At 41.9% G+C, this 27,616-nt stretch overlaps 1 protein-coding gene across 2 annotated transcripts; it reads left to right on the top strand.

Annotated features, from left to right (window-relative positions):
• The first annotated feature begins 8,369 nt into the window (after nt 1-8,369).
• On the top strand, nt 8,370-17,049 carry LOC115179812 (NEDD4 family-interacting protein 2). Of its 2 annotated transcripts, none has more exons than XM_029741612.1 (8): nt 8,370-8,692; nt 12,258-12,438; nt 12,796-12,929; nt 13,289-13,376; nt 13,826-13,950; nt 14,961-15,027; nt 15,243-15,347; nt 15,812-17,049. In XM_029741612.1, exons 1-7 carry the CDS (start codon nt 8,663-8,665, stop codon nt 15,344-15,346), a joined length of 729 nt encoding a protein of 242 aa, XP_029597472.1. In that variant the 5' UTR covers nt 8,370-8,662; the 3' UTR covers nt 15,347; nt 15,812-17,049. The 2 variants fall into 2 exon arrangements, with proteins under 2 accessions (XP_029597472.1, XP_029597471.1); XM_029741611.1 differs by having other exon boundaries at nt 12,793-12,929.
• The last annotated feature ends 10,567 nt before the right edge of the window (nt 17,050-27,616 follow it).

The raw sequence follows: 27,616 nt of genomic DNA, 5'->3' as shown, positions 1-27,616 counted from the left end.
TGTGATGTCGACGAAGTGCTATGGCCTGACCCAGCCCAAAGACAAGAAGAAGCACATTGATCACATGTTTACTCCTTTGATTTTTGTCCCTTTTAGTATTGTATACTGTAGTACAGTGCATTGTAGGCTGTATACTGTACAATGGACAAATTGTATGGCCCTGAACATTGTGCTTTCCATTTATTGACAGTACTGACTGCTCAATAGATTTTGACTGGTTGCAGGTTCATATCAACAAAGAACAAGAATTACAGTATCACAGAGACAAAGGACAAGCTTGTGAGATGCAGGGTACGGTACTGTAAAAATAGGGGTACAAGGAGGAGGAAGAACAAAAAACTAAATTGCAAAGAGCAAAGCAGAGTAGTAATTTCTGATCAATTTTGAGCTACTATGATAGAACATGTTTTCGTTCATCAAAAGACAATGACGGAAAAATATGCATTTTTTTAGATTAAAAATTTACTTCTCCCTGAGAATTGTATGTTTTGAACAATGTGTTTTCTATTTTTCGGTGTATTGTTCACTGACTGCTTGAGAGTGTATATCATTTTGATCACTTTGTTTCTGATTTGAGAGCAGTGTTTGATTTTGAACACAGGTAAAGCTGTTTTGAGGTGAATATTTCATTTTGCGAGAGGAGTCAGAGGTTATGTACATAGTGCTTGAAGATGAGGTTTTGTGTTTAATGTTTTCAGGAAATGGAGCAAGGTTTCAGAAATTGTGTTTTAGCAATTGAGAAAAACTGTAAGCCCCTCGCCATGTGAGTGACAGCTAGCAAGAGGCACATAATGCACACACGAGAGAGAGAGAGAGAGAGAGAGAGAGAGAGAGAGAGAGAGAGAGAGAGAGAGAGAGAGAGAGAGAGAGAGAGAGAGAGAGAGAGAGAGAGAGAGAGAGAGAGAGAGAGAGAGAGAGAGAGAGAGAGAGAGAGAGAGAGAGAGAGAGAGAGAGAGAGAGAGAGAGAGAGAGAGAGAGAGAGAGAGAGAGAGAGAGAGAGAGAGAGAGAGAGAGAGAGAGAGAGAGAGAGAGAGAGAGAGAGAGAGAGAGAGAGAGAGAGAGAGAGAGAGAGAGAGAGCAATGACGTTGCTGAATCTGTGAATCTGCACTGGCTAAAAAGTAAACTAAAGTTCATTTTTCACTCAGTGTAGAGGTAATTTTAGGATAGGGCCTACTGTATGAGTCTTGTAAAAGTCACATGATAATTTAAGCTTTGGACATTTCTGTTGAAGTCTTTGGTGGCTTTTTTAATGGATACATGCTAAAAGAGACAGCTGGCATGTATAAGGACAGAATTCAAAGGAGAGGTTTGTAATTTAGTTGCTGCCAATCAAGAGTGAATGGAGGAGCTTGACACATAACGGAAAACTGATCATTCTTCAAAGTTGTAGACAAGAAAACATTGATCCATGCCAGCTTACCCTGTCATTTCTTAGGCAAGTGATACATGCCTTTTCAGTATCCAGTACAGTTTGTAGTACAGATTTCTCAGAGATTCCGCTCAACATTAACCTTGAATCACCAGGCCTTTCCTCAATGAAAGCATACATATTTCTCCACCAGCTCCATGCAAAATCATTAATTCTGTACATTCATCCCGTTTCTCCAATCTTCTGTGAGTCTTTAAACAGCATTACAGCAGATTGATTGGTGACTTTGCCTGGATCAGCATGTTTGAACCGAGCAGCACTCAGAGTGAGCACTGTAGCAGGCTTCCATTTGTTTTCCCCGTGACAGAAGCAATATCTATCCTGTAGACTCATTAGAAGACAGGGAACCGAGTGAGTAGCAGCTGGGCTCAGGGGAGAAGACATTTCTTGCAGCACATTTATTTTATGACCTTTATTTAACTAGGCAAGTCAGTTAAGAACAAATTCTTATTTCCAATGAGGGTTAACTGCCTTGTTCGGGGGCAGAACAACAGATTTGTACCTTATCAGCTCAGGGATTTGAACTTGCAACCTTTCTGTTACTAGCCCAAAACTCTAACCAGTAGGCTACCCTGCCGCCCCATGCCACACCATACCATACCATGCCTTGAGATGGTTTAATGGTTAATGGAGATGGTTTAACGTTAGCCCTTTGCTGATAGCACCTTGGCCCCATCTATCAGCCATTGAGGTTTTATTTATGGGTGTCTCTGAGGCTGTAGTCGCTGTGACAGACAGTGTGGGGGAGTGAGAATAGCTGTCTTGGTATCACCGGGTCTTTGAGTTGATCTCTGTACCCACCGGGAGAGAGCTATGTCTCAGCTCAAGTGAATAGGCCCAATGAGACTCTGACACTGTCTGAATATGGACGCCACGTGTATTGACTACCAAATGTATGTAATGGTAACCAAGACACACATCCAAAAGCTGGAACACAATGTACTGGCAGTCAACTAAACCAATTCATGCTGAAAGGTATTCCAACTTTCCAAGGCCGGACAAATAAAGAGGAGTTATTTTGATGCTCTTACAAAACATACTGTACATCCAACCTGGTCTCAGAGCACTTCGTATTATTCTGTACGTAAATCCGCGAACTCCTTTTAGTATGATATGTTACGTTTCATATGGTATGTATTCATTTGTGGATGTCCATGACCCATTTAGTATGATATGTTACGTAATACAATTTGTATTATATGTTTTGAAGTTTCAAAATGTACAATATGTTACGTATTTGCAAACGTATGATATGTTACGAATTCTAGCTATGTGGCTAATGTTGGCTAGCTGGCTAACATTAGCTAGGCTAGGGGTTAGGAGTTAGGGTTAAGGTTAGGGTTATGTTTAGAAGTTAGGTTAACGGGTTAGGGTTAGGGGAAGGGTTAGCTAACATGCTAAGTAGTTGCAAAGGAGCTAAGAAGATGAAAAGTTGCTAATTAGCTAAAGTTGTCCGTGATGAGATTCAAACTTGCAACCTTTGGTTTGCTGTAAGTCCAAGTTATACACCCAGCCAGCCATCCATCCATCCATCCATCCATCCAGCCACCCCAACCAACCACCCTACTTTCAATTCTGCCAAAAGTAACCATCTGTCTTATGTAACCATACGGAATGTTACATTTCATACTATTTTGATAGTCCCAGATTAACTTTTACTATGTTACATCTGTATATGCAATTCTCTGAAACAGTAAACAAACTGGAGTCTCACTCCCTCTGCTGTACACTCAAGGTACATGTGTAGTGTGTGCCTGCCTGCCTACCTCCTTTCTAACTGTCCACCATATTCATACCATCAGGACATTAATTAAAAGAGAACCATACCCAGTAATTATGAAATGTTCTCTAACTATATCTAGCTAATTAAAGTATTACAAATAATCTACTAATGAATACCAAGTCATTGAATCCATTAGGTGACATTATGTGTATGTTTGGACACTTCAGTAGATTCAGCTATGTGATAATTACATATTTAATTAATAGCAATAACAGACGGCTGAAACCTGCAGTTGAAATACATGACATGATGACCTAGGAAGCTTTTAAAAGTGTTTCATTGGTTCGTACACTGTCTCTAGACAACTGATGGCATATTTGTGTGTACAGTAACGCAGCCAGAGTTCCCAGCATTCATTTTCTGAGCAATCTCCTCTCTTCTCCTCTCACTGTAATTATATTTATTTGGAGGCTGCTATTATTCAGAGTAAAACGCTTTTAACCTTGCAAGAGTCAAGAGAGGGTGTTTTTGTCATGGCGTACATCTCAAATGGCACCTTATTCCCTGTCTAGTGCACTACTTTTGGCCAGGGCCGATAGGTGCACTATGTAGGGGATAGGGTGCCAATTGGGATGCACAAAGAGTACTAGCCGCTGGACAGGAAAAATAAATACACTCATCTTTTGTTGGGTTTTCTAAAGTCCAGTTACCTTGTCATGTTGCCAGGTAACTGCAGCCATGTGTGAGGGGTTTGTGTCACACACATGGTTAATGGCATTACTGGGCACTGAAACAGGGCAGACGCCCTGTGAAATGACTTGAAGCCATCACACATACGTGTACACACACACACCATAAACACACACGCACACGACTGCACGCATGCACTTGGCATACAAACACACACAGGAAAAATACCAGAGCCTACAAAACCCAGAAACACATCACTACACCTTAATCCCTAATAACCCTAATATCTTCTCCTCTTCAAAGGGCAAAGCTCATCCCCCTCTGTTTTAACCTGCTGATGTTGGATAATAGGAACTGGAGGAAGGCTCTTAGCAAATATGTCTGAACTACTTAGCTAATACAAGTTCCAGGATGTAATCCTTTATTATAAAGCAATGGGATTAATGTAAGGCTTATTTCAATATCCCCTATGTAGTCATGATTCACTGTATTTGATGTGTTCGCCAAAAAAGAAATCAATTGTGAGTAAAAGGAAGACTAGACATAAGTCAATAACAAAGCTAATCCCCTTTATCCTCGCTGCAACAGCACAACAGATAGTTAGTTATAACAAACTTAGGCCAATAACATGCAATCTCCAAATCAACTTTTGTCAGAATTCTCACTTCTGTACTGCACTATCAATACGTTTTGTGTCTTTAGGGGAATCCAGGAATGTGCTTTAATGCGATCTGACAGTCATTGGATTATAGACACTTTACAGAAAAGGATAGATTTTCCTGGATGGACATTCAGGCTTTAATTTGGTTCACCGAGAGGTAGGTTCAGTTTTGAACTGCTGTGAGTAGAGATATCCGTCCCAGCTCTGTGAACCTTCGACAGGGCATGAGTCTGCCCGACAGCTACCTGGAAGAATCCAGAACCTAAAATCTCCATATTTAAGTTATCTTGATTCTGTCCACTCCTTTCCCTGTTTAGGTTGGTGATATTCCAATCACAGACACCAACTTGCCAAAAGCCAGTGTTTCTTGACCCTACATAATATACCATTGGGGTCTCTTTACTCAAATGTCTAACAATGTTAAAGCTGGAATCCTTAATTGAAACAATTATAAAGTGCCCCCCTGACTGTGTTTTGGTAAAAAAAACCTGAGGGATGGGGCCCGAGAAATCAAACCAGTCTCAAATTCAAAGCAATGGTTGCAAGTACTGACCATCCATGATATCAAAATGATAGTTTCAACCATGTTCTGAAGCTATATGGTGTTTGCTTACATTTACATTGGAGTAAAACAAGCTTATATTTTGTGTTCTGATGGGGTATGACAGTTGAACTTAGCTCATGAGGTTTCTAGCTTTAAGCCACCTAATTGAAAAAGGTACACCTAGTTGTTAGTATTCAGTGCAACATGCAAAGTGCCATACAGACACATTTAATTTCACTGCTTTCTGTTTATATACAGTCTCCCTCGTCATGCCCTTACAGGAGGGCTGCTTAGCGAGGGCTTGCCATCTCTTTTGCCTGAAGCATTACCGACCAAACTTGGATGGAAAACCATTTTGGGGTAGGCTTTGTAAGTACTTTGAGAGCGTTGGGTGCCTCTGGAGTACTCTGACGGTTTGGATCCGACTCTGCGTTTAGCTCTGTGGGTGCGATGCGGCTCTCGTTTGAAGTACAAATGTAGAACGCGGGCTCTCAATGTGAAGGGTATCTGAAGAAGTTATTGCCATGGGCTGTGTAATGTTCATCTTATCATCTTATGAAAAGAACTGCAGGTAAAGCATGAGTCAATACAGCCCAGTCTAGTGCATCTATCTGCATGGGTTATCATGATTCATTGGAGGGTAGCATCACTCACTGTCCCACCTACGCAGCTAAAAAAGAACCCTGATTGAAGAACTCAGTTTGTAATGGATACACATGGAAACAATAATAGCCTGGAGAAAACAAACAGTAATCAGGTCACTGGCCCACCTGAACACATTAAAACAAGTGAGAAATGTGAACGTCATGGAATACCCAGTAAAATGTTCACATCATAGGTACAATAGCATTTTATATATTTGTGAAATAATTTTGTTCAAGCAGGACTCCCACTGAGATGAAGAAGAATACCTGGTATTCCAGTATGTCTTGCCTATGCCGACAAGGATAAATGAAACAAATCTTCTTGAAAATTGCATGCATAATTTCACACAGCATCATAACACTCTACACTTTGGTTCCAGTACACCAAATGCATGACGCATATCAAGATTTTGCTCAGCAGTATGATGTCCTTGCAGTGTTCCAAGCAGACCTGGGTTCAAATACTATTTTGAATCTTTCAAATCCTTGTTAAGCCTGTCTGGATTGCCAGATGGGCGGGGTTTGCTATTTTGCTTCCGTTCTATTGGTTCCATTACACAGAGGAAACTCAATCAAGCCCAGATAATATATTTGAAATGACTTCAAATAGTATTTGAACCCTGGTCTGGTTTCAATAAGCTCGCCTGATTTGTTTCAAATGAGAAGAGCTGTTTAACTACACCATTTGTACTGATCAGCATGATGTAAGCAGCTGAGTCAGCTTGTTAGCCAAGGCTAAATGGCTGCCATGAGCACTAAACTTGGTCAGACATCACTGGTCTCAGTTGTAAGGCAGTCAGCATTCAGTAGCCTCAGGGGTGAGAGTGGTATATCTATAAAACTGTAAAAGCAACGTATGTGGGTGGATCATGGAGCAGCAGACCCAGCTCTGCTGACAACCTGCCTGTGACCCACAGGTCATAGGGCCTCTGGACAGAGCACCCTGTTGTAATGATGGGCTATGAAATGTCTCACTATGTTCATGTATCTGGATAACTGTGCACTCATCTAATCCATATTGTATTTCTTACATAAAAGGGCAGCTATGGAGGCATCCTGGAGATGTTGATCAGGGAAGGTATTCAGCTGTTGCATGTATGCATCTGTGCCCCAGCACGTTTGCGTGAGTGCCCTCCTCAGATGGTCCCAAACTCCCAGCGGAGTGAGTTAATCTCAGGTGCCTATAAGATCCCATGGGTTCTGACCCCCAATCCCCTCTCTCTCTAGATGATTTATATGCACACAGTTCTCTTATAATCAGGTGAGACAAAACTGTCCTGGAATAAAAACCTGCTCACACTGTAGCTGTATGGGACAGGGTTGGTCACCCCTGTTGCATGTAGTCAATGTTTTACATACATTTTCAGCCAAGGACACATGTACTTATTGGTGTCATTATGGTGACTCCCTGTGGTCATGTATGAATACTGCAAGTTAAAGTAAGAATCAATTCCTCTCAAACACACTTGTTGCAGTCATGAAGCTATTGATTTACTTTTGATATGTGGGAACTATCCAACAGTTCCAAATGTAACAGAAACTGTAAATGTTGCTCTTATATTTGTTGTGTTTGTAAATGTTCTCTTCTCTATTTGGTCTGATTGAATAGCTATAATCTACTGCTCAATTACTCCCAATTTGTAGTACACATGAGCCTAGATAGACCATATCTTGCACAGCCTGCATTGCATATAATTTACAACTGTCTCAGTTGAATTAAAGACAGAAATAGCCATGCAATTGAATGCTCTCCCTCCTTCTTTCTCTCCCTTTCTCCTTTAATGGCCAAACACATATTTCACTAACAAGCACTTGCAGGGAAAGAAAATAGAGGGAAAATATAAGTTGATTGCGTCCTCTGGGTTTGTTTTGGAACTCTCACTCCATGGTGGTAGGAGCCAAAGGGGCCTAATGTATTCTCTATGAAATCAGGGCCTCATAAATTCCTAATATCCCCAATGTTCTCCCCAATGTTTTCTAACAAGGTCTCGCCTTACCAACGCTTACAGCATGGATCATCAACTAGATTAAGCCGCGGGCCGATTTATTCTTGACTGGATGGTCTGGGGGCCACGTGGGGAATACTTTGGAACAATCAATTGAAGATGATTTCCTGGTGTTTTAGTCTTATGTCTAACAATGAAAATTGTACATAAAAAATATAATAAAAAAAAAAGTGTTTTGGCTCTGAAAACTTGGGGTGCCAAATAAAACCAGCCTCAGTCCAAATTTGGTCCGCGGGCCGCCATTTGGGGAGCCCTGGTTTACAGTTACAGCAGCCAATCCAATGAGTCCTGATAGACTATAAACCAAGAGTACTACCAAGTAGGCCTACCTGTCCAAGTGAAAAGTCCCACAACCCAAAATGGGGAAATAGCTATTTTGCCGACACATACGGTGGGATTATAGCGAACAGTGTGTGTGCGTGTAGACTTCTGACCGTCCGTCTCTGCCTCTCTGAATAACTTTTGACTTTTTGCACCACCTAGTGGTCAAATGTTTTTAGTCCCCGGTAGAGTAGAATGCACAATTCCAATTCGACCACTAGCACCTATTTCCTAGTTTATACAATGTCTTGTCTACAGTCAAATCTGATGAGATTGGATAGGTATTACGAATAAGATGATGTCTTATATTTTCACCTTATTGTTTAGATTCATCCAATATCTTTAAGATATACAGGGATGAGGTAAGTGTAGTGGATAGGAGTAGATTTGGAATTCGGAGGCATTGCGTCACAAGTCAAAGAGCCCTATGTGTTTCCACTCACTCGACGTTTCCTATGATAAGGAGTTTTGCTTCAGTTGAAGCGTAAATGGACGGTTTATTGTACGTCCCAGCGTCTATATTTAATCTACTTCACCTGAATGCTGTCCATTAAAAAGTAAAATTAAGTTACGAAATAGCTAAATACACGATTGTTGACTTTTCGCTTGCTGGCTAGCTCCGCCAGCTGAGTCTAACGTCAAGATGGACCAGGCAGCGAGCCGATACCAAGTGGTGAGCCAAAACAATCGACATTGCCATCTGTTTGCGAACTCCAACTAATATAAACAACCTATTTACAACATGACCTGGTGTCAACCTAGACTATACATGTTTAAATTGACGGCTTGTAATCAAACTGATGTTCCTCGTGCCTATCACTTCCGCATTATTCAGCAGCAGATCAACTATGCAATAGCTAACCTAGCTAAACGTTAGCTAGCATGTTGCAATTGAATTTGAGTCGTTAATCATCCACATGACAGCATTTTGGCGCTTAGTTAACTCAGCTTGTATTGGTTTTCTGAACGGATAACTAACTTGGCTAGCTAGTAAACGTTAGTTCGCTGTATGTCAGCCAGTGCCAGGTAAGCTAACCCAGGCTAGACTTCAATTATTATATGCAGCCATTTGTGGCAACACCACCAAATAAGCTACCTTGCTCAAGTATAGTCAGAGCCCCCAAAACACGTACATAATACAAACAATGTTCCATGACATCTCTGTCGTGCTCAATAATTGGCTTTCCATGAGAACAATATACACCCCCTCAAAGAAGATGCCATTCCTAGTTACATAATATTGTTCAGTCCAGTTTGCTAGGTAGTTATTAGCTATTTCAGCAGTGGTGGGGGAGGCGGTTTGAGGCCGGATGGAATGTTTTACAGTTTTAAAGCTAATTTCCTGCATTTCTATACATTTTACCATGGGGCTGAGAGAAAATGTGCAGTTTAAAAGTACATTTTCTGCAATTCACACATTTTGTCATGGTTTATACTGTGTTCTTGTGCTGTCTTGAGTGACTCAAACATAACATGCCATGACATTTGTTTTATTTGTATTCCCCCAATCTAGTTTTTATTTTGGTGGTTGTTAGTTCTCAAAGATGGTCTTATATATAGCTACATTATGTTCTCTACATACATTATTTCTGGTCTTAGTCATTTAAGTTTACACTGAAAATGTTTTAACATCCCCCAAATTATTTTCACAAAAAAAAAAAAAAAAAATATAAAAGATAGAAATGACAAAAGAATAAATGTATGTATTATATAAACGCAACATGTCAAGTATTTCATGAGCTGAAATGAAACATCCCAGAAATGTTCCATATGCACAAATTTGTTTACATCCCGGTTAGTGAGCATTTCTCCTTTGCCAAGATAATCCATCCACCTGACAGGTTTTGCATATCAAGAAGCGGATTAAACACCATGAACATTTCACAGGTGCACCTTGTGCGGGGGACAATAAAAGGGCACTCTAAAATGTGCAGTTTTGTCACACAACACAATGCCACAGATGTCTCAAGTTTTGAAAGAGTGCAATTGGCATGCTGACTGCAGGAATGTCTACCAGAGAATTTAACGTTAATTTTTCTACCAAAAGTGACCACCAATGTCGTTTTAGAGAATTTGGCAGTGCGTCCAACCGGCATCACAACCGCAGGCCACGTGTATGGTGTTGTGTGGGTGAGCGGTTTGCTGATGTCAACGTTTTGAACAGAGTGCCCCATGGTGGTGGTGGGGTTATGGTATGGGCAGACATAAGCTACAGACAATGAACACAATTGCATTTTATCGGCAGCAATTTGAATGCACAAAAATACAGTGACAAGATCCTGAGGCCCATTGTGAGGTACATTTTTGTTAAAGGTATCTGTGATCTACAGATGCATATCTGTATTCCCAGTCATGTGAAATCCATAGATTAGGGCCTAATTAATTTATTTAAAATGACTGATTTCCTCCATATGAACTGTAACTCAGTAAAATCAGTGAAGTTGTTGCATGTTGTGTTTGATCTTTTTTTTCAGTGTATATTATAAAAAATACAAAATTGGAGTGGAAGTTGTCATTTAGAAGTGGCGGCCCACCGCTTCTAAATTTAATATAGAGAAACACTGGTGTTCTAGAGTAGGATGGGTAATGGATAGGGGAACAGTGTTCAACCTACCTTTCTACTTGGCGACGCTTCCATAATTATCGATTTGGTAGGCACCGGTGTCTTATAAACACCTTTTTCCAGTTTCAGGTGGAACTCCGATAACGAGGAATATTCAGAAAGATATTGAATCCACTTTTTGTGCCAATTGAAAAATGACTTGCATGTGTGTAAATATTTGTTTGGGTCGCGCTGTGTGACGCACTGTCATCTAATTCACTTGGCCTCTAGCACCAGCTTTAGCTATGCTGCTGGAGGTCTAGTTGTCAGTGTGAATGCTGTGTATCCAAGGCTAGGTTCACTTCTGGTTTAGTCCTGTATCGGCCCCTCACTCTCTAAAGCAGAAAACTTTTACTTTCATAGTCGTTATCATGCCACTGTGTATTTAGGTTATCAATAATTACTTCCATAGACTGACTGATTTGATATGGGATGAGTTAATTAGGCAGTTGTAAGCCTTTTGAAAAATGTAACCTACTGGCCTTACGTCAAAAATGCCCACTGCTGCACTATGCTGGAATGCTTGCTAACGTCAAACATACCACGGTATGCCTTAACTTTTTTGCTTCTCGAAGTGCAAAACTTTTTCAGCCACAGCCATGCTATTTTGATCCTGCCTCTGCACTTTTCTCAGTCGCTAGGCAACAGTGGATTTGCCTCTGTGTCATCTCTTTCAGGTTTTGAGGGTAACCTGTATTTAGATACGTCATACAGGCTGTTTTATAATGTAAACCTGTTTAATGTAAACATGTTTAAAGACCAGTTCAGAATGAGTGTACACAAATAACAAGGATGGTTGGGTACCATCCTTGTTATTTGTGTACACTCATTCTGAACAGGTCTTTAAACATGTAGGCCTAACCTAACTATTTGGACTTGTATACTAGACGTATCAGATGAATATAGGACGTACTGAGAGAACCTCAGCAGTTCTTGTTTAGGCCTTGGTGTGCCGATGGTGGAATAACTCATTCACCCCTGGCCAATTATGCAGTCGTTTAGCTCTTGCATAACTGGTGTCCTTGACACCGGATAGCATCGCACTCAATCATTCTCCTGGCTTTGCACATTGACCCGCAGTGCATAGAGTGCTGCTGGACATGATGACAAACTTCATCTACAGCTAAGCCACAAGTTAAACGCTGGTCTGTTGACCTACGCAAAACGCCACAGCCTCAAGTGAGCTGCGAGACTAAAGCAACATTTGGCACTGCTGCCACACTGATCAAGGCCGAGGCTATGCATCCGCTTAAGCTACATCATTTGTCATTGGCCAGATATAAGGCTGTGCTGTCTTCTCTATAACATTACCGTCACCCTTCTGTTTCCCATGACCATGTTGTCTGCTTCCAACTGGATGCTATGCTGGCAGTTAGCCTAGATCACATGTTTTGGATGTGTTCAGAGCCCTTAGCACTGGAATCAAATGTTGCCTACTTAGTTTATTACAAAACAGCAGATGATCTTTCAGTGTTGGGCCATGACCATATCTCTCCAAGCGTCTCAGTTTACAGGGCTTCCCTCTCCTTCCTCACCTTTTGACATTCTGTGTCGTGAACTTGTGACGTGGGTTTTATTGAAGTGACACTTAACTCCTTCTCTCTGCCCCCCCCCCCCCGCCCCCCTTCTCTCTCAGTTTGAGAATGATGAAGACGACTCCTGTGAGCCCTCCACCAGCGCCCAGCAGCCGTGCACCTCGGCCCAGGCCAACGCGTCCTCCCAGGCCTGCCTGGTCCCAGTAGCCCTGGAGGGGGACGCAGAGGCCCCACCTCCCCCGTATGCCAGCATCGCCCTGGGAGCCACCGCTGCCATGCCTGGTACAGAACCAAAGACTCCATATACTGTCTGTTTGGCTCTTTATCCCCGTTCTGCTCTTCAGTTTAGCTTATGTCTTTGCTTCTGCCTTTTTCTGTGTCTCACTTTGTCTTTCTGCCCCTTTCTCCATCTCATTCTCTCGCAGCGTCTGTAGCTCTCATGTAGTTCTTTCAAACACGTTGGAACCAGCCAGTTGCCCTAAGTATAGGCCGATAGTTCACACTCCTGGAATTAAGCCGATGTGATTTCCTTATTTGATTGAATTGATTTCCGAACTCCATCTTCACCTTGTGAACAGTGTTAATTTGCCCTGTCGTAGTCTAATGGGCCATGTCTCTTCCCTGTGGTCCCCCCAGTAGAGAGCAGTTGTTACCCAAGTGATTTCCCCGTGCCGCCCCCCTACAGCGTGGCCACCTCTCTTCCCACCTACGATGAGGCAGAGAAAGCCAAAGCTGCAGCCATGGTACTCTCTGCTGTGGAGGTGATACCAGGGGTAGGACACACACACACACACACGTGTTTGAGTATGGGATGTTTACCCATAAAAACAGGATTATTCTGCTGGAATGCTGTAAGAAAAACTTCAATGCTGCTATTAACTACACAGTGTAACAACATATTTCAGGACCAAAACAACTTTGATAGCTATATTGTCCAAGTCATAGCTACAACAGTATTTACAGTATATTAGCTCTATTTTATGTAGGTTTGGTACAAATGCCCATTGAGCTTTATTTCTGCTTTCTCAACATCTCTAAAAGAGAAGGAAATGTCGACACACAACAGTGCTATTGCTACGTTTCTTCAGAAGATGTGGATGAGTTGTTTTCCTGTCCTCTTTCTTTTAAACAGGAGGATGACTTCCCTCCAAGGGATGATTTCAGCGATGTCGACCAGCTGAGAGTGGGGAACGATGGCATTTTCATGCTGGCCTTTTTCAGTGAGTGGATCTGTTGTTTGTGCACGAAACCCCACCCATTCTTCAGTGAGTCGACAAGCCCAAATAGCCTCTTTCACTGAGCGGACTGGCCCATTTCAGTCTGAGCAGGGGAACATAACAAAAGTTTGCTTGGATGAAAATGTGAGTAAGCAGTTGAAGGTGTTTTCTATGGATTCACCACAAGGTGGCAACAGTCACTCATTGAAGACAACATTATCTCTTCCTCCAATAGGAATGGAGGTGGGAAAGGTCAAAGTAAGTCAGCTTAGTGATTCTCTGGCTGCATTCATTTGGTCTCAGAATGTGTCTTTAAGTATGTATAGAAGGACATCCAATTTGTGATATACTGAACAGTGACTCACTCAACAGAAATGTTAGTCAACCTTGACAGTGGTGTCTGTCTGTCGGTCTGTGCTTGTAACTGCATGCTTTCTTCCGTCTCCAAACAGTGGCCTTCCTGTTCAATTGGATTGGGTTCTGCCTGTCATTCTGCCTGACCAACACCATCGCCGGCCGATACGGGGCCATCTGCGGCTTTGGCCTCTCTCTCATCAAGTGGATTCTCATCGTCAGAGTAAGTGCAGTATTGGGTTAAAGGGGCCTAATCAATGTATCTAAAACAACGTACAGAGTTGATTTCAATATGGGACAGGACATACAGTCCACAACTTTAAAAGCAGTCCATACAAAGAGTGTCTACTTCAAACATCAATGTTACAAATGGTTTACTTTAAATTAAACTGGCTAGCATTATCCTGCTTAATCCAGACAATGCTGTGCTCGTAATTGCGGCAGGTAGCCTAGTGGTAAAGAGCGTTGGGCCAGTAACCAAAAAGGTCGCTGGTTCAAATCCCCACGCCGACTAGGAGAAACATCTGCCAATGTGCCTTTGAGCAAGGCACTTAACCCTAATTGCTCTTGTAAATCGCTCTGGATAAGAGTGTCTGCTAAATTACTAAAATGTAAATAAAAAAAAATAAATGACGTAAAATGTTTCACTTGACTAGCATGTTAATGAGTTGAATGTTACAAAATACATTTCAAGTATGTCCAGTATATCACTGCTTGTGCAGCAGGAAGCAGATGCTTGCTAAGGCTTGTTAGCCCTAGATGTGAGGAGGACACCCTTAAGAGCAGGAACCCAGTGCTCCGGGCATCAATCAAAGCCCTGTACAATTTCCACATGAAGAAGCAACACACTGGTGGGCATAGAGTTATTAACCCCGGGCTTTCATCATTGATCTAGTGCACACAGCTACTCCCACTAGATGTTGTGCAATACTAGGCTATACAGGAGTTTAGGCCTTTATCTGAGCAGTGCCAAATTAAAGGCCTGGTTTCCTGGTGTCTGGGAATAGGCTTATTTCTTTTGGTCCTGGAAACCGGCCCATAGTCTCAATTAGGACACCCAACATTTGAGGAACTGAGGCTTGAGGAGTCCTAATCCTAGCGCAAGTAAATTTCTGCCATGTTGATTCTGAAAATCTGTATGTGTTTGTAGTAACTGATTGTCATTCAAGTATTCTCATGATGGTCGGACATGTTGTTGAATGTCCATTTCCTGTAAATTCTACTTTCCCACAGTTCTCTGACTACTTTACTGGATACTTCAATGGGCAGTACTGGCTCTGGTGGATTTTCCTGGTCCTCGGTAAGTTTACTGATCTGTATAGCAAATGCTGCGTTCTTCAACTAGCCAATTGCTGAGGAATTAAGCTGTGCTAATATATCCACCTAGAATGTTGTACACCAATGCCATCTGGTGGCTGAAATGATGTACTACTAATCTTCCCATAGTAAAGTGAATTCCTTGACCTTGGATGAATAGTGGTGTTTTTTACTAATGATTTCGAATCCCTTCCTCAGGTCTCCTTCTTTTCTTCAGAGGGTTCGTGAGCTACCTGAAAGTGCGCAACATGTCTGAAAGCATGGCTGCCTCGCACAGAACACGCTTCTTCTTCCTGTACTGAGGTAAAACATATATTTTTTTAATTGAACCTTTATTTAACTAGGCAAGTCAGTTAAGAACAAATTCTTATTTACAATGACGGCCAAACCCGGACGACACTGGGCCAATTGTGCGCTGCCCTATGGGACTCCCAATCACGGCCGGATGTGAACCAGGTAATGCAGTGACGCCTCTTGCGCTGCGATGCAGTGTCTTAGACCACTGCGCCACTCGGGAGCCCAACTACTATTGAAGACCTTAGTACACAGTCACCGTATACCAGCATGTATAGTAGATATTATCCTTGAGACTTGACATTCATATAAAGACGTGCATATAAATGAAGTTGTTTATGAAATAATACTATATATTGTTGTTACCAATTTGTCTTTCTGTAAATGGCATGTTGTTACACCTGCTACCCGTAGTCTGCGAATTCTACAACAGTTGCGCTTTCAGAATTATTTTCCCACTTCCTTTGCTCCAGGTTGTCGCACCAAACATTCCTCCTTAATGTGAAATTCCCTGAGGATTTGCGACCCTCTTCTCGAATGACCAGGACAACAACAACAAAAAAACACCGTGAAAAGAAGTGAGGAAGAAAAGAACCAGTGCATCATTACAGCTGCGAAAGTCTGGCGTCTTTCATTAAAAGCAAAAACGGCTGACTCGTCTCTTTTTCAGAAAGTCCGTACAGTACAGATTAACCCAGCTAATTATACCCTGTGTGTTTTCTGATATTTCCACCGGCTTTGTGTGGCTCTCTAGATTTCAATTGCCTTCCTGATCTAACCCCTGTTATGGTCCCATCCTGCTTAATATCCCAAGTCTTGTACAGTGGATACACCTTAACAGGGGGTAGTATAGTGCAGTGTAGTAGCTGGGGCTACCTGTTGTGGACGTTGGTTGAAAGCACACACGAGAAGATGTAAGAAAACGGTATGCAGCCAAGAGGTCTTATGCAATTGTGTCCTTACCTGAACTGGATATATGCTCCGATGATGAAACGGTTAGTCATTTAAAAAAAAAAAATTTACTTTTAGAGCTCTATCGGAGTATCAATATTACAATTTGAATTTTATCCCTTGATTTTAATCCCGTATTTAATTGTCTTTGGTATAAAAATATGTTATTTGATGAAACTCATGACTTTTATTGTGAAATGATTGAACTGTGTCACAGCTTATGCCAATTTATATGTGCAACCTCTTTCTCCATCAGTTGTGAATTGCTTACTTGTCATAGTGCGTATACTGATCTCTTTGTCAGTCCAAATTTGAACTGGAATTTGTGTTTATCCCAAACAAAGGATATCTGCCTTTTGCACTTTTTTTTTATTTTCAAAAAAATTACTTTTTCATTAAGTTGATTATTGCAATTAGCCTGAACTGTGGCATTTTAAAGTATTGTCACGTTTCTTTAATGCTTGAATGATGCCTTTGTCATTTTGTTTCTGTTACACAGAAGCCTCATCAGCAATATCAAAAAACGTAACTTAAATGCACGATTATTCTGGCAGAGTTGGTTCTAGTAGTATTCAGCTAAAGCAACGTTATTAATGTTCTATTTGTATGTTTGTAAAACAGCCAAACTAGTTTTGTCGGAAATGATTCTTGGAACATCTCTGGTACTCAGAGATGATGATGATGATGATGATGATGCGTGCTTGTTAACTCTTTAACCTGAAGTCTTGCAAAATGCCAATAAAGTTCCAAATGCACCCTGTGACTGCCTCATGTTAGAATTCATTTGATGTTGAATAGGCCTATCGTGTGCTATAGTGAGCCCTGGAGGATGTTGACTAGCCTCTCTTATTTAGGGCTGTGTCTGAAAACGCTACTAGCCGTTAAGTCCTTGCTTCCGTCCTTGTTTCCTCAATTGCTCTCAAAGCGCATTGGAGAACAGGATACAAGGTCCCTCCCTCCAACCTCTTCCTCCATTGGTCTTTGAGAGGAATTGAGACACAGCCCATGACTGATTCTCTCTAAAACCTCAGAGGTTATAGTATGGTTGTTGGTTTCGTTAGATGGCGTACCTTTACCTCACTCTGGCATTTGTCCAACCAAATATGTTTTATCGAAATGACAAAGTATAAACCTCTTCCTGAAAAGCTCATCGTTTGCCATACAGAGGCCTGCTTCTACTGAATGCATGTGGGTTTTATTTGTTCTTTCTTTGGCTGTCCCCAATCCAGCCTCTTTATAAACTGTTAATGAGTGACCCATTTACAGGACTCCCTTCCGGTTGGCGAATGTTCTCTTTTATGAGGCACTTTTTTTTCCTTTTTATCAGGCCGGGATAGCTTAGGCCCTACTTCTCACAACCTCAATACTCTCCCACCTCCTCCCTCCCTCCATCCACCCTTTAACTAGAGTGATTTGGAAGAGAGGCCAGGGCACAAAGTAAACTCTGTCACACGCACAGGCCCAGAGGGAACAGTGCTGACAATCGCTGTCGGCAGCATATCTGAGTTCTCGTTAGCCTCTAGCTACTTACGGCCAAACTAAGCATGCGCCTGCCCTGCTGCTACAGGTTCCCCGCTTCCCGGCCCGTTGTGGACGCTACCGGGGCTTTAAGTCAACACTCTCCTCACTCTCTGAAGGGTGATCAAGCTGAGCTCTTAGAATCAGTTGACTTAAAGATGACAACTCCCTCCAGGGGACAGGAGAGAGCGAGAGGGGAACTGAGTTGAAACTAAATAGTAGACAGTAATAGGGTTGCTGTGTGTGCTTCCTGATGACTTTGGAAGTCGGTGTGTATAGGTGTAAATAATCGTGTGTGGATGCATAATGTGTACTAGTGAGTTTCATACATTCTATGTTGCTAATTTCTATATTTGTGCCTGCATACATAAGGATTTGTAAGTGTGTGTGTGTGTGTGTGTGTGTGTGTGTGTGCCTCTGTGAACGTATTAGCACACGCGCAACAAGCATGTTGACAAGAAACTGCGAGATATGTAATCTCAGCAGCACAAGGCTGCTACAGCTTTCAAGTGGGCACGGAACATGCCAGTGTGGAGGGAAGAGTGGCTTGGCTCACCTGTTGGTTTGGCAGATACACTCTTGTCTCTTTACATCAGAGTAAAGTAACCACAAATAGAGCCTTGGGCTCTCTGCTGTGTGTGGAGGGTTTTGGGAGGATTTCGTAAATGCATGCCTGCCTGTCTTCAGTCAAAGCGGGCTGTGGTTCTTATTGTCATACATGCATACTGACTACAAATTGGGTTGTTGCATTTCACTGTGTACACATTTAGCTAATTAGCACAAGATGAGGAAATATTCCTTCTCACTGAATGAACTGACGTCAAGTGATGCTCATAAAGAATTGCACTTTTTGTGGCCGTTATCAAGCACATTTCCAATTGCAATCAAATCCACAGGACTTACGTATTGTATGTCTGTGTGTGTTCGTATGTGTGTGGTTGTGTGCGTGCGTATGTATAGCAATCCAGCCAGGTCTAAACCTACATAGGAACTCTTGGTCATTTCACACATCTGTGGGCTTTGGAAAACCCACCACAGCCTGACCCTATGGTCATCTCTATACCTAAAGAGGAATTCTACACCTGGCTGCAGAAACCAGTTCAAAGCCAGCCTTTCCCACACTGCATGCCAAACTATCAATACCCCTGAGGTGTCATGGTGCAGGGTTAGTCAGAACGGGCCTAAATGTTCAACAACTTCTATTTGGATGAGAAGAATTTCAGGGGAGTGGAAGATGTAGGCTGCTGAGTTAAGGATAAGCACATTGTGGCTGAGGTTCGTAGAAGAGTTAGAGGGCTGATTCAAAACACTATTCCCATAACAGCTGATCCAGGGTTGTTTAAGTTGCTAACCTCATGTTTACGGGTTTCACTGAGGCATTGGAGGGCTGATGCTAGACCAGTCGTTAATGGCAGGTTATAACCATAGCCAATATAAAGACTCATCGAGGGGAAGCCAGGCCTCAGATCTGTTGTGGGGACTGGTGGTGTGGCATTGGAGCTGGCAGGGAGTTTTTTTGCGCTCACTTCCCAAGCGCTCCCCACTTTGACAAGGTTAATCTGCTCTGACGATGAGCAGTTGTGCTCGGCTCCTCTTAGATTCCTCCCTGATTCCTTCCCATAATCGTAACATGAACTCCTCCAGCGCGATAGGGAACCTGGAGAAGAAAGTAGAGGAGTGTGAGTGTTTCACGTTACTTCCTTGTGATGTGATCAAGGGATGCATCCTGTCAATGAGTTTTGGTGGTGTGTGTGTAGGTTTGCATCAAGGGAAAGGAATATAGAACAAATAAATACCTTCCATGTGAGGACCGACATGGACTTAGCCCCAACAGATTTGTCTTGAAATGGGAAACATTTTAATCTGCATAAAATAATTTTTTCTAAATAAATCAATGGAGTCAAATCAATCAATTTAAAAGGAACATAGCCTACAGTATAATCTGCAAATAAGCACCTATTCCTGTATTCTGAACTAAAACATCTAATCATGAAAAATACAATAGGTTTCTTGCGTAATAAAACATACAATACATGTTAAACAGATTTTTTATTTTTTTTAACACAGATATTATGTGTCACTTCTAGCCCCACATAAAAGAGTTGTTCTGGCAGAGCTCCATCAGGAACAGGTTCTTCATGAAGTGAATCAAACCAGCTGTTGCTGAGCCGTCGCCATGGCAACTGCCACACAATATTTGTATTAGGATGTGCGAGAGACATACGATACAGACAGTTCTGCTCGCGCCGGCCCTAGAGTGCACAGCTGTTACGCACAAGAAAAACAGTGCCAGTTTTCTGTGCTTTCGATGACGAGCTTGTTTCAGTCAGTTGCATTGGGGATCATCTTGAGGATGGGTTCACGAAACAACCAAAGAGATGTTTCCAATTCCTGAACCCCAATATAACTGTTCCTTTTCTCTTGTTTGTGTTCCACATCATTTACCTCCTGTCTGTTGAGCCATCCATCCAGCCAGCAGCAGAGCGAGATATCAGCTCAACGTCTGCAAATATTGACATTCTTTGGAGGGTGCCACCTGGCCAACCTGTTGAGTAGTATTGCCCCACTTACAGACCAGACCCTTTTAGCCACACCCCAAATGGCAAGGCTTACTACTGTAGAGTTTGAGGAATTGTAGGCACATAGAGAGAATATCATTCCTTTCAAACACATTTATACAAACCGATGTTGATCTAACGTGCATTCGATACCTCATTAAAGAGTGCCTTGATTGGATAAGTAAACACCTATAACTTGTTCTATTTTAGATTTAATGAACGGTGGCCACCATCATCCCCTTTGTTTTCTCCAAGTCCTACAGACTACCCTTTCAAAGAGCACATTGCATAGTTATAGAGCTGTACAAGTTTTACCCATTTGAGAGCTCTGGCACATTGTCTGCATTTGATGATATTTCCTATTGGGCAATATAGTGATGATTCATCTTCGCCAGCCTGTCTTGGCATATTTCTCTTGAAGCACACCGTCCAAGACATTTTGTCCTCTGCATAATACATTTTATTTTGCACTTAGCTAATACAGTGGAGGACTTCTGCTATTTTATGGGCTCCCATATTTCACAGATACACAGGAAAGCCATTTATGGTAGTGCTTGTGTTGACTCAACACAACTTACAACTGAGTGCTAAACCTGCCTTTTAAAAGGAATCTTGTTAAAAAAAAGTCTCTAAATTGATGGTAGGTGGGTTACAGGCTGAGGGATATAATGTTCCTTTCACTGAGGTTGAAATGGAACACAGTTTTTGCAGTTACCGTAGTCGTTTTTGCTTTAGTAACTGATTGAGGATCAGTTCTTCTTAACTCCTACTGCAACCTAATCTTAACCAACAACTCTTAATGAAAGCAAAGTTGGCCTTGCACCAGTCCATCGCTATTGTAATCCTCCATTGGGATTAAACAGTACCATGCTCAAATTCAGCAAAATATAATGTACTGAAACTAAAGTGGTCAATATAGATGAAAAAGACAGAAGTCCAGCTGGTGTCAGGTGATGCTTGGAGTTTGCTGCCGTGTTTTTAAATGGCACTGGCCAATCATCTACCATGGTGTGGCCACTTTGGCCTCAATGTTCCGTCTGGGCCACACAGTGGACTGCAGTGTTAGCCTGGCATGAAAGGCCTCAATCACCGCCTTTCACCCACAGCCTGGGGCCAGAGAGAGGGAGTGGGGAAGAGTGAGATGGAGGGAGGGAGGAGAGAAGCAGAGAGAGAAAGTGGGAGAGGGGATAGCGAGTGAAACCTGCTTTAACTCTTTCGTGTTTAGCGAGCAACCCCTCCATGTTTTCTCAGCAAACACATTCTCCCTCATGTTCTCTCCATGTCCGAACAACGGCAGCCTTTGATTTGCATCACTTAAGGGCCCTATTAATAATTTGACAAGTTTTCTCAGAGATTAATTGAGGTAATGCCTGGGGCCAGCGATTATGTGCGGCCAAAAGCTCCATAAACCAACTTAAGCTTCATTTCCACCCCTCATTTTCCACTTATCAAACTGTTGAAGGGAAGCATGGCATGTCACCGTGATGCATAGGTGGCGTCTGTTTTTAGGCTAAATCCCAATACCTCCCCTTAGTCCTCCCCCTTGTTTTCGAGCGTCCCTGGGTGGGGGAGTGTTCCTCAAATGGAGCAACTAGTGGTAGGGAGATGCATAATCCTAGCGAATGGGACATCACTACATCACTCGCGCACAGCAGAAGCCACCAAAGGATAGCCTACCACGCAATTCTTCCACCAGCACAATACCTGTACTGGCGCCAGAAAAAGCTTTCCTTATATTTCTCAACAAATGAACGGACAGAAAAAAACTATGTTTCCGTAATGCACCCATCATCTGGCTGTAGTTCAATGTGGGATAGTATTGAAGCAGGACTTTCATTCCACAATTGCAGTTTGACATGTAACAATGTTTTTCTGCGATTTCCTAGGCATTAATGATTAACCAGTGGAAGCCATAAAAGCCACTGTGCTTTTATTTGGTATAAACTAATATTTATATCAAATATTTTAGGGTCCATACACAGATCTGCTACATAGCTATAGGCATACAGCTCTTTTTATCCTCCACTACACAATAAGCATGAAAAGTGTTAGCTACGTTGCTTCTGCTGCATTGCATGACAAATATCTTCAATCTCTAACGTTATTACAACAAAAAAACAATGACGAGATTGACTTAGATTTTTTTTTTTAATGAACAGCAAGGCAAGCTTAATAAATTGTTTGTTCAATTTGCGGTAAATGCTTCAGCTAGATTCTTTACATCCACTGGGTTTCACAAGATGACAGCCTGGTTTGCTCAGGAGTCCCTCAAATATTAAACAACACAAATTACAATTCATACAAATGTCAAATGCCCATATAGCAGGCTAAATATATAGGGCGGCGCACAATTGGCCCAGCGTCGTCCGGGTTTGGCCGGGGTAGGCCGTCATTGTAAATAAGAATTTGTTCTTAACTGACTTGCCTAGTTAAATAAAGGTTCAATTTAAACATTTTAAAAATATATGTAGTTAGCTGGCTAATGTTAGCTAGTCAGATAGCTTGTTAAATAGCGATTTTATGTGCATAATCGTTTGTCTCTACATAAACTAAAATATTCATCTTAACTTAATTTTATTGTAGGACACATTTTTTTGTATGACTAATTATGAAGGTATAATTACTTAGATTTGCTTCCATCCTAGTATTTTTGTCAGCCATATTTTCTGAAGCAAAGCTCTAGCCTTGGGTCGCAGAGCTTCATGGGAATTTTGGGAACCGCTCGATAGGAAGTCTGCATTTCGATGAACTTTTGTTTGAAGGGTCAACAAGAGGTCTGTAAAGGCACTATGCCTCACTCAAAGTTGAATTGGTATACCACTTCATCTCGATGGGGCTCCCGGGATCGCACAAAATGGACGGGTCGGCCTAAGTGGTAGGGCTAAGGGAGGGTATTGGGACTGAGCCTTAGATTAACCGAACGGCAGTCGTCTGAAATCGTAATGTAACCATTCAGGAATGTCAGGATGTTTGCAGTAACCCTATATATTGATGACCTGAACTCCTGGCTATGAGGCCCCAGCCTCATAGCAGACAGACATCATGCATTACTGCGTCATATACACCCCCGTGGAAGAGTATGGCTCCTGTCCTCCCAGCAGATGTTGGTTAATTGGCAAGCCAGCAGGCGCACAATGCAGTGAGTGTCCCAACTGCACAGGGTCTTGGAGATAAGAACCACCTGCTTGTCTCACTCCAGTCTCTCCACTAAGGTTCAGCCGCACTAGGATGGTGTCCAGCCCACAGGCAGCTTTAGGAAAGACACATTTTTTTGTTTGTTTCAAAGTATTTAAATCGCATCAAATGTTAAGTAACAGCCATAGCTTTTTTTTAACCACAGACACATTTTACAATAAAAACTGTACATAAAACTGCCCTTTCACCCATCCCCCCCCTAGGATGAAAATTAGATGCCGAAAGACTAATGCAACTCCATCTTTCATTGAATCAGATGGCTCATATAACACAAAACCTTTTGATGTTGCCAATTACTTTAATTACTATTTCATTGGCAAAGCAGGCAAACTTAGGCATGAAATGCCAACAACAAACTGTAAGCCATCATATTCATGCATAAAATACCTAATAACGAAGAGGAAGCATTGTAATTTAGAATTTTGTGGTTGAGGTGGAAAAAATAGTGTAGTCCATCAATAATGAGAAAGCACCTGGTATTAACAGATGGAAAGCTACTGAGGATGGTAGCGGACTGTATTGCCACTCCTATTTGTCATATCTTGATTAAAAAAAATCCTCAGACATGGAGAGAAGCCAAAGTCCTTCCGCTACCCAAACACCCTTTACTGGTTCTAACAGCCGACCAATCCGCTTGCTGCAGACTATAAGCAAACTTTGGTAAAATATGTGTTTGACCAGATACAATGCTATTTCTCTGTAAACAAATTAACAACAGACTTTAAGGATGTTTGTAGAGAGGGGCACTCAACATGTTATATTACAACACAGAGGGTTTTCTTTAAATTAAGCTTCTCTAATGTTAAGTGTGGTGTACTGCAGGGCAGCTTTCTTGGCCCTCTCTTTTCTATTTTTGCCAATGACCTGCCATTGGCGTTAAACAAAGCCTATGTGTTTATGTATGCTGATGCTTCAACCTTATATGCGTAAGCAACCACAGCTAGTGAAATCACTACAACACTAAACAGAGAGTTGCAGTCAGTTTTAGAATGGGTGGCTAGTAATAAACCAGTCCTGAACATCTCTAAAACTAAGAGCATTGTATTTGGTACAAATAATTCCCTAAGTTTAGACATCAGCTGAATCTGATAATGAATAGTGTGGCTGTTGAGAAAGTTTAAGGAGACTCAATTACTTGGTGTTACCTTGAATTGTAAACTGTCGTGGTCAAAATATATTTATTCAGTGGTTGTGAAGATGGGGAGAGGTCTGTTGTCTGTGATAAAAAGATGCTCAGATTTTGACATCACACTCCATAAAGTCCTGTGGGGCTCTAGTTTTATCTTATCTTGATTATTGTCCAGTCATATGGTCAGGTGCTGCAAAGAAGGACCTAGAAAAACTGCAGCTGGCCCAGAACAGAGCGCCACGTCTCGCTATTCACTGTAATCAGAGGGCTAATATCAAAACTATGCAGGGTAATCTCTCTTGGCTAAAAGTAGAGGAGAGACTGACTGCATCACTTATTGTTTTTATAAGAAACAATGTGTTGAAAATCGCAAATTATTTACATAGTCAACTTACATACAACACTGACACACACACACACTTATGCCACCAGGGGTCTTTTCACAGTGACCAAATCCAGAACAAATTCAAGAAAACATACGGTGTTATATAGAGAGCCATGATTGCATTGAACTCCCTTTCATCAAAGATTGCTCAAGTGAACAGCAAACTTGGTTTAAATAAACAGATAAAGCAACACCTCACCGCACATCGCCTCTCCCATATTTGACCTAGATATTGTGTATCTACTGATATACAGTACCAGTCAAAAGTTTGGACACACCTACTCATTCCAGGGTTTTTCTTTATTTTTTACGAATTTCTACATTGTAGAATAATAGTGAAGACATCAAAACTATGAAATAACACATATGGAATCATGTAGTAACCAAAAAAGGATTCTTCAAAGTATTCCCCCTTTTCCTTGATGACAGCTTTCCACACTCTTGGCATTCTCTCAACCAGCTTCACCTGGAATGCTTTTCCAACAGTCTTGAATGAGTTCCCAGATATGCTGAGCACCTCTTGGCTGCTTTTCCTTCACTCTGCAGTCCAACTCATTCCAAGCCATCTCCATTGGGTTGAGGTCAGGTAATTGTGGAGGCCAAGTCATCTGATGCAGCACTCCATCACTCTTCTTCTTGGTCAAATAGCCCTTACACAGCCTGGAGGTGTGTTGGGTCATTGTCCTGTTGAAAAACAAATGATAGTCCCACTAAATGCAAACTAGATGGGATGCTGTGGTAGCCATGCTAGTTAAGTGCGCCTTGAATGTTAAATAAATCACAGTGTCACCAGCAAAGCAACCCCACACCATCACACCTTCTCCTCCATGCTTCATAGTGGGAATCACACATGCAGAGATCATCAGTTCACCTACTCTGCTTCTCACAAAGACACAGCGGTTGGAACCAAAAATGTTACATTTGGACTCATCAGACCAAAAGACAGATTTTCACGATCTAATGTCCATTGCTCGTGTTTCTTGGCCCAAGCAAGTCTCTTTTTCTTATTGGTGCCCTTTTAGTAAGGGTTTCTTTGCAGCAATTTGACCATGAAGGCCTGATTCATGCAGTCTCCTCTGAACAGTTGATGTTGAGATGTGTCTGTTACTTGAACTCTGTGAAGCATTTATTTGGGCTGCAATTTCTGAGGCTGGTAACTCAAACTTATCCTTTGCAGCAGGTGTAACTCTGTGGCTTCCTTTCCTGTGGCGGTCCTCATGATAGCCAGTTTCATCATAGCGCTTGATGGTTTTTGCGACTGCACTTTCCGGATTGACTGACCTTCATGTCTTAAATTAGTGATGGACTGTTATTTCTCTTTGCTTATTTGAGCTGTTCTTGCGATAATATGGACTTTTACCAAATAGGGCTATCTTCTCTATCACCCCTACCTGGTCACTACACATCTGATTGGCTCAAAGGCATTAAGAAGGAATTCCACAAATTAACTTTTCGCAAAGGCACACCTATTCATTGAAATGCATTCCAGGTGACTACCTCATGAAGGTGGTTGAGAGAATGCCAAAAGTGTGCAAGCTGTCTGTCAAGGCAAAGGGTGGCTACTTTGAAGAATCTGAAATATAAAATATATTTTGATATGTTTAACACTTTTTTGGTTACTACATGATTCCATATGGGCTCCCAAGTGGCACATCGGTCTAAGGCACTGCATCTGTGCAAGAGGCGCCATTACAGTCCCTGGTTTGAATCCAGGCTGTGTCACATCCGGCCTTGATTGGGAGTTCCATAGGGTGGAGCACGATTGTCTCAGCATCATCTGGGTTTGGTCGGGGTAGGCCATCATTGTAAATAAGAATTTGTTTTTAACTGACTTGCCTAGTTAAATAAAGGTTACATATAAAAAAAAATAAAGATATGTTATTTCATAGTTTGGATGTCTTCACTATTATTCTACAATGTAGTAAATAGCAAAAATAAAGAAAAACCCTTGAATAGTGTGTCCAAACCTTTGCCAGGTACTGTATATAAATGTATTTCGTTTTGTTCTTTAGCTGTTCTTGTCTGTTAATGTTCTGTATTAGTTCATGTTTCATGTTTTTTGTGGACCCCTGCTATGGCAACAGCTACTGGGGATCCTAATTATATACCAAATACCACCAAAGTTATACATTTGACAGAAATCAGCTGAATCAGTATCAGTTCAATCCATCATGAATTCTGAAAAGTATTTTCACCAGGCTCCAAAAGGCCTTCTCGTGTCCTTCACCACTGGCACTCCATTATCTAATACTGACCCCTCTTTACCCATCCTTCCTTATCCTCCACTGGTCCATCCCCGCCCCATCCCTCCATTTCTCCTCATCTACTGTGTCTCATCATGAGGGCCTGTGAACAGCAGGGCAGATGTCAGAGCTCTGCTGACACGTAAACAGCCCAGTCGGAGATCTGGCATTATGGCTGCATCTGGCAGCAGGGTTGCATCAGGAAATCACACTCGCACACACATATGCATACACACATGCATGTACATGCACACACACGCACACATGCACACACACAAACACACCCACCAAGAGATACA

Source organism: Salmo trutta, chromosome 39 (genome assembly GCF_901001165.1).
Source record: "Salmo trutta chromosome 39, fSalTru1.1, whole genome shotgun sequence".
NCBI classification, from domain to species: Eukaryota; Metazoa; Chordata; class Actinopteri; order Salmoniformes; family Salmonidae; genus Salmo; species Salmo trutta.
The sequence above is the reverse complement of the archived record's forward strand: the minus strand, read 5'-3'. Positions and strand labels throughout refer to the sequence as shown.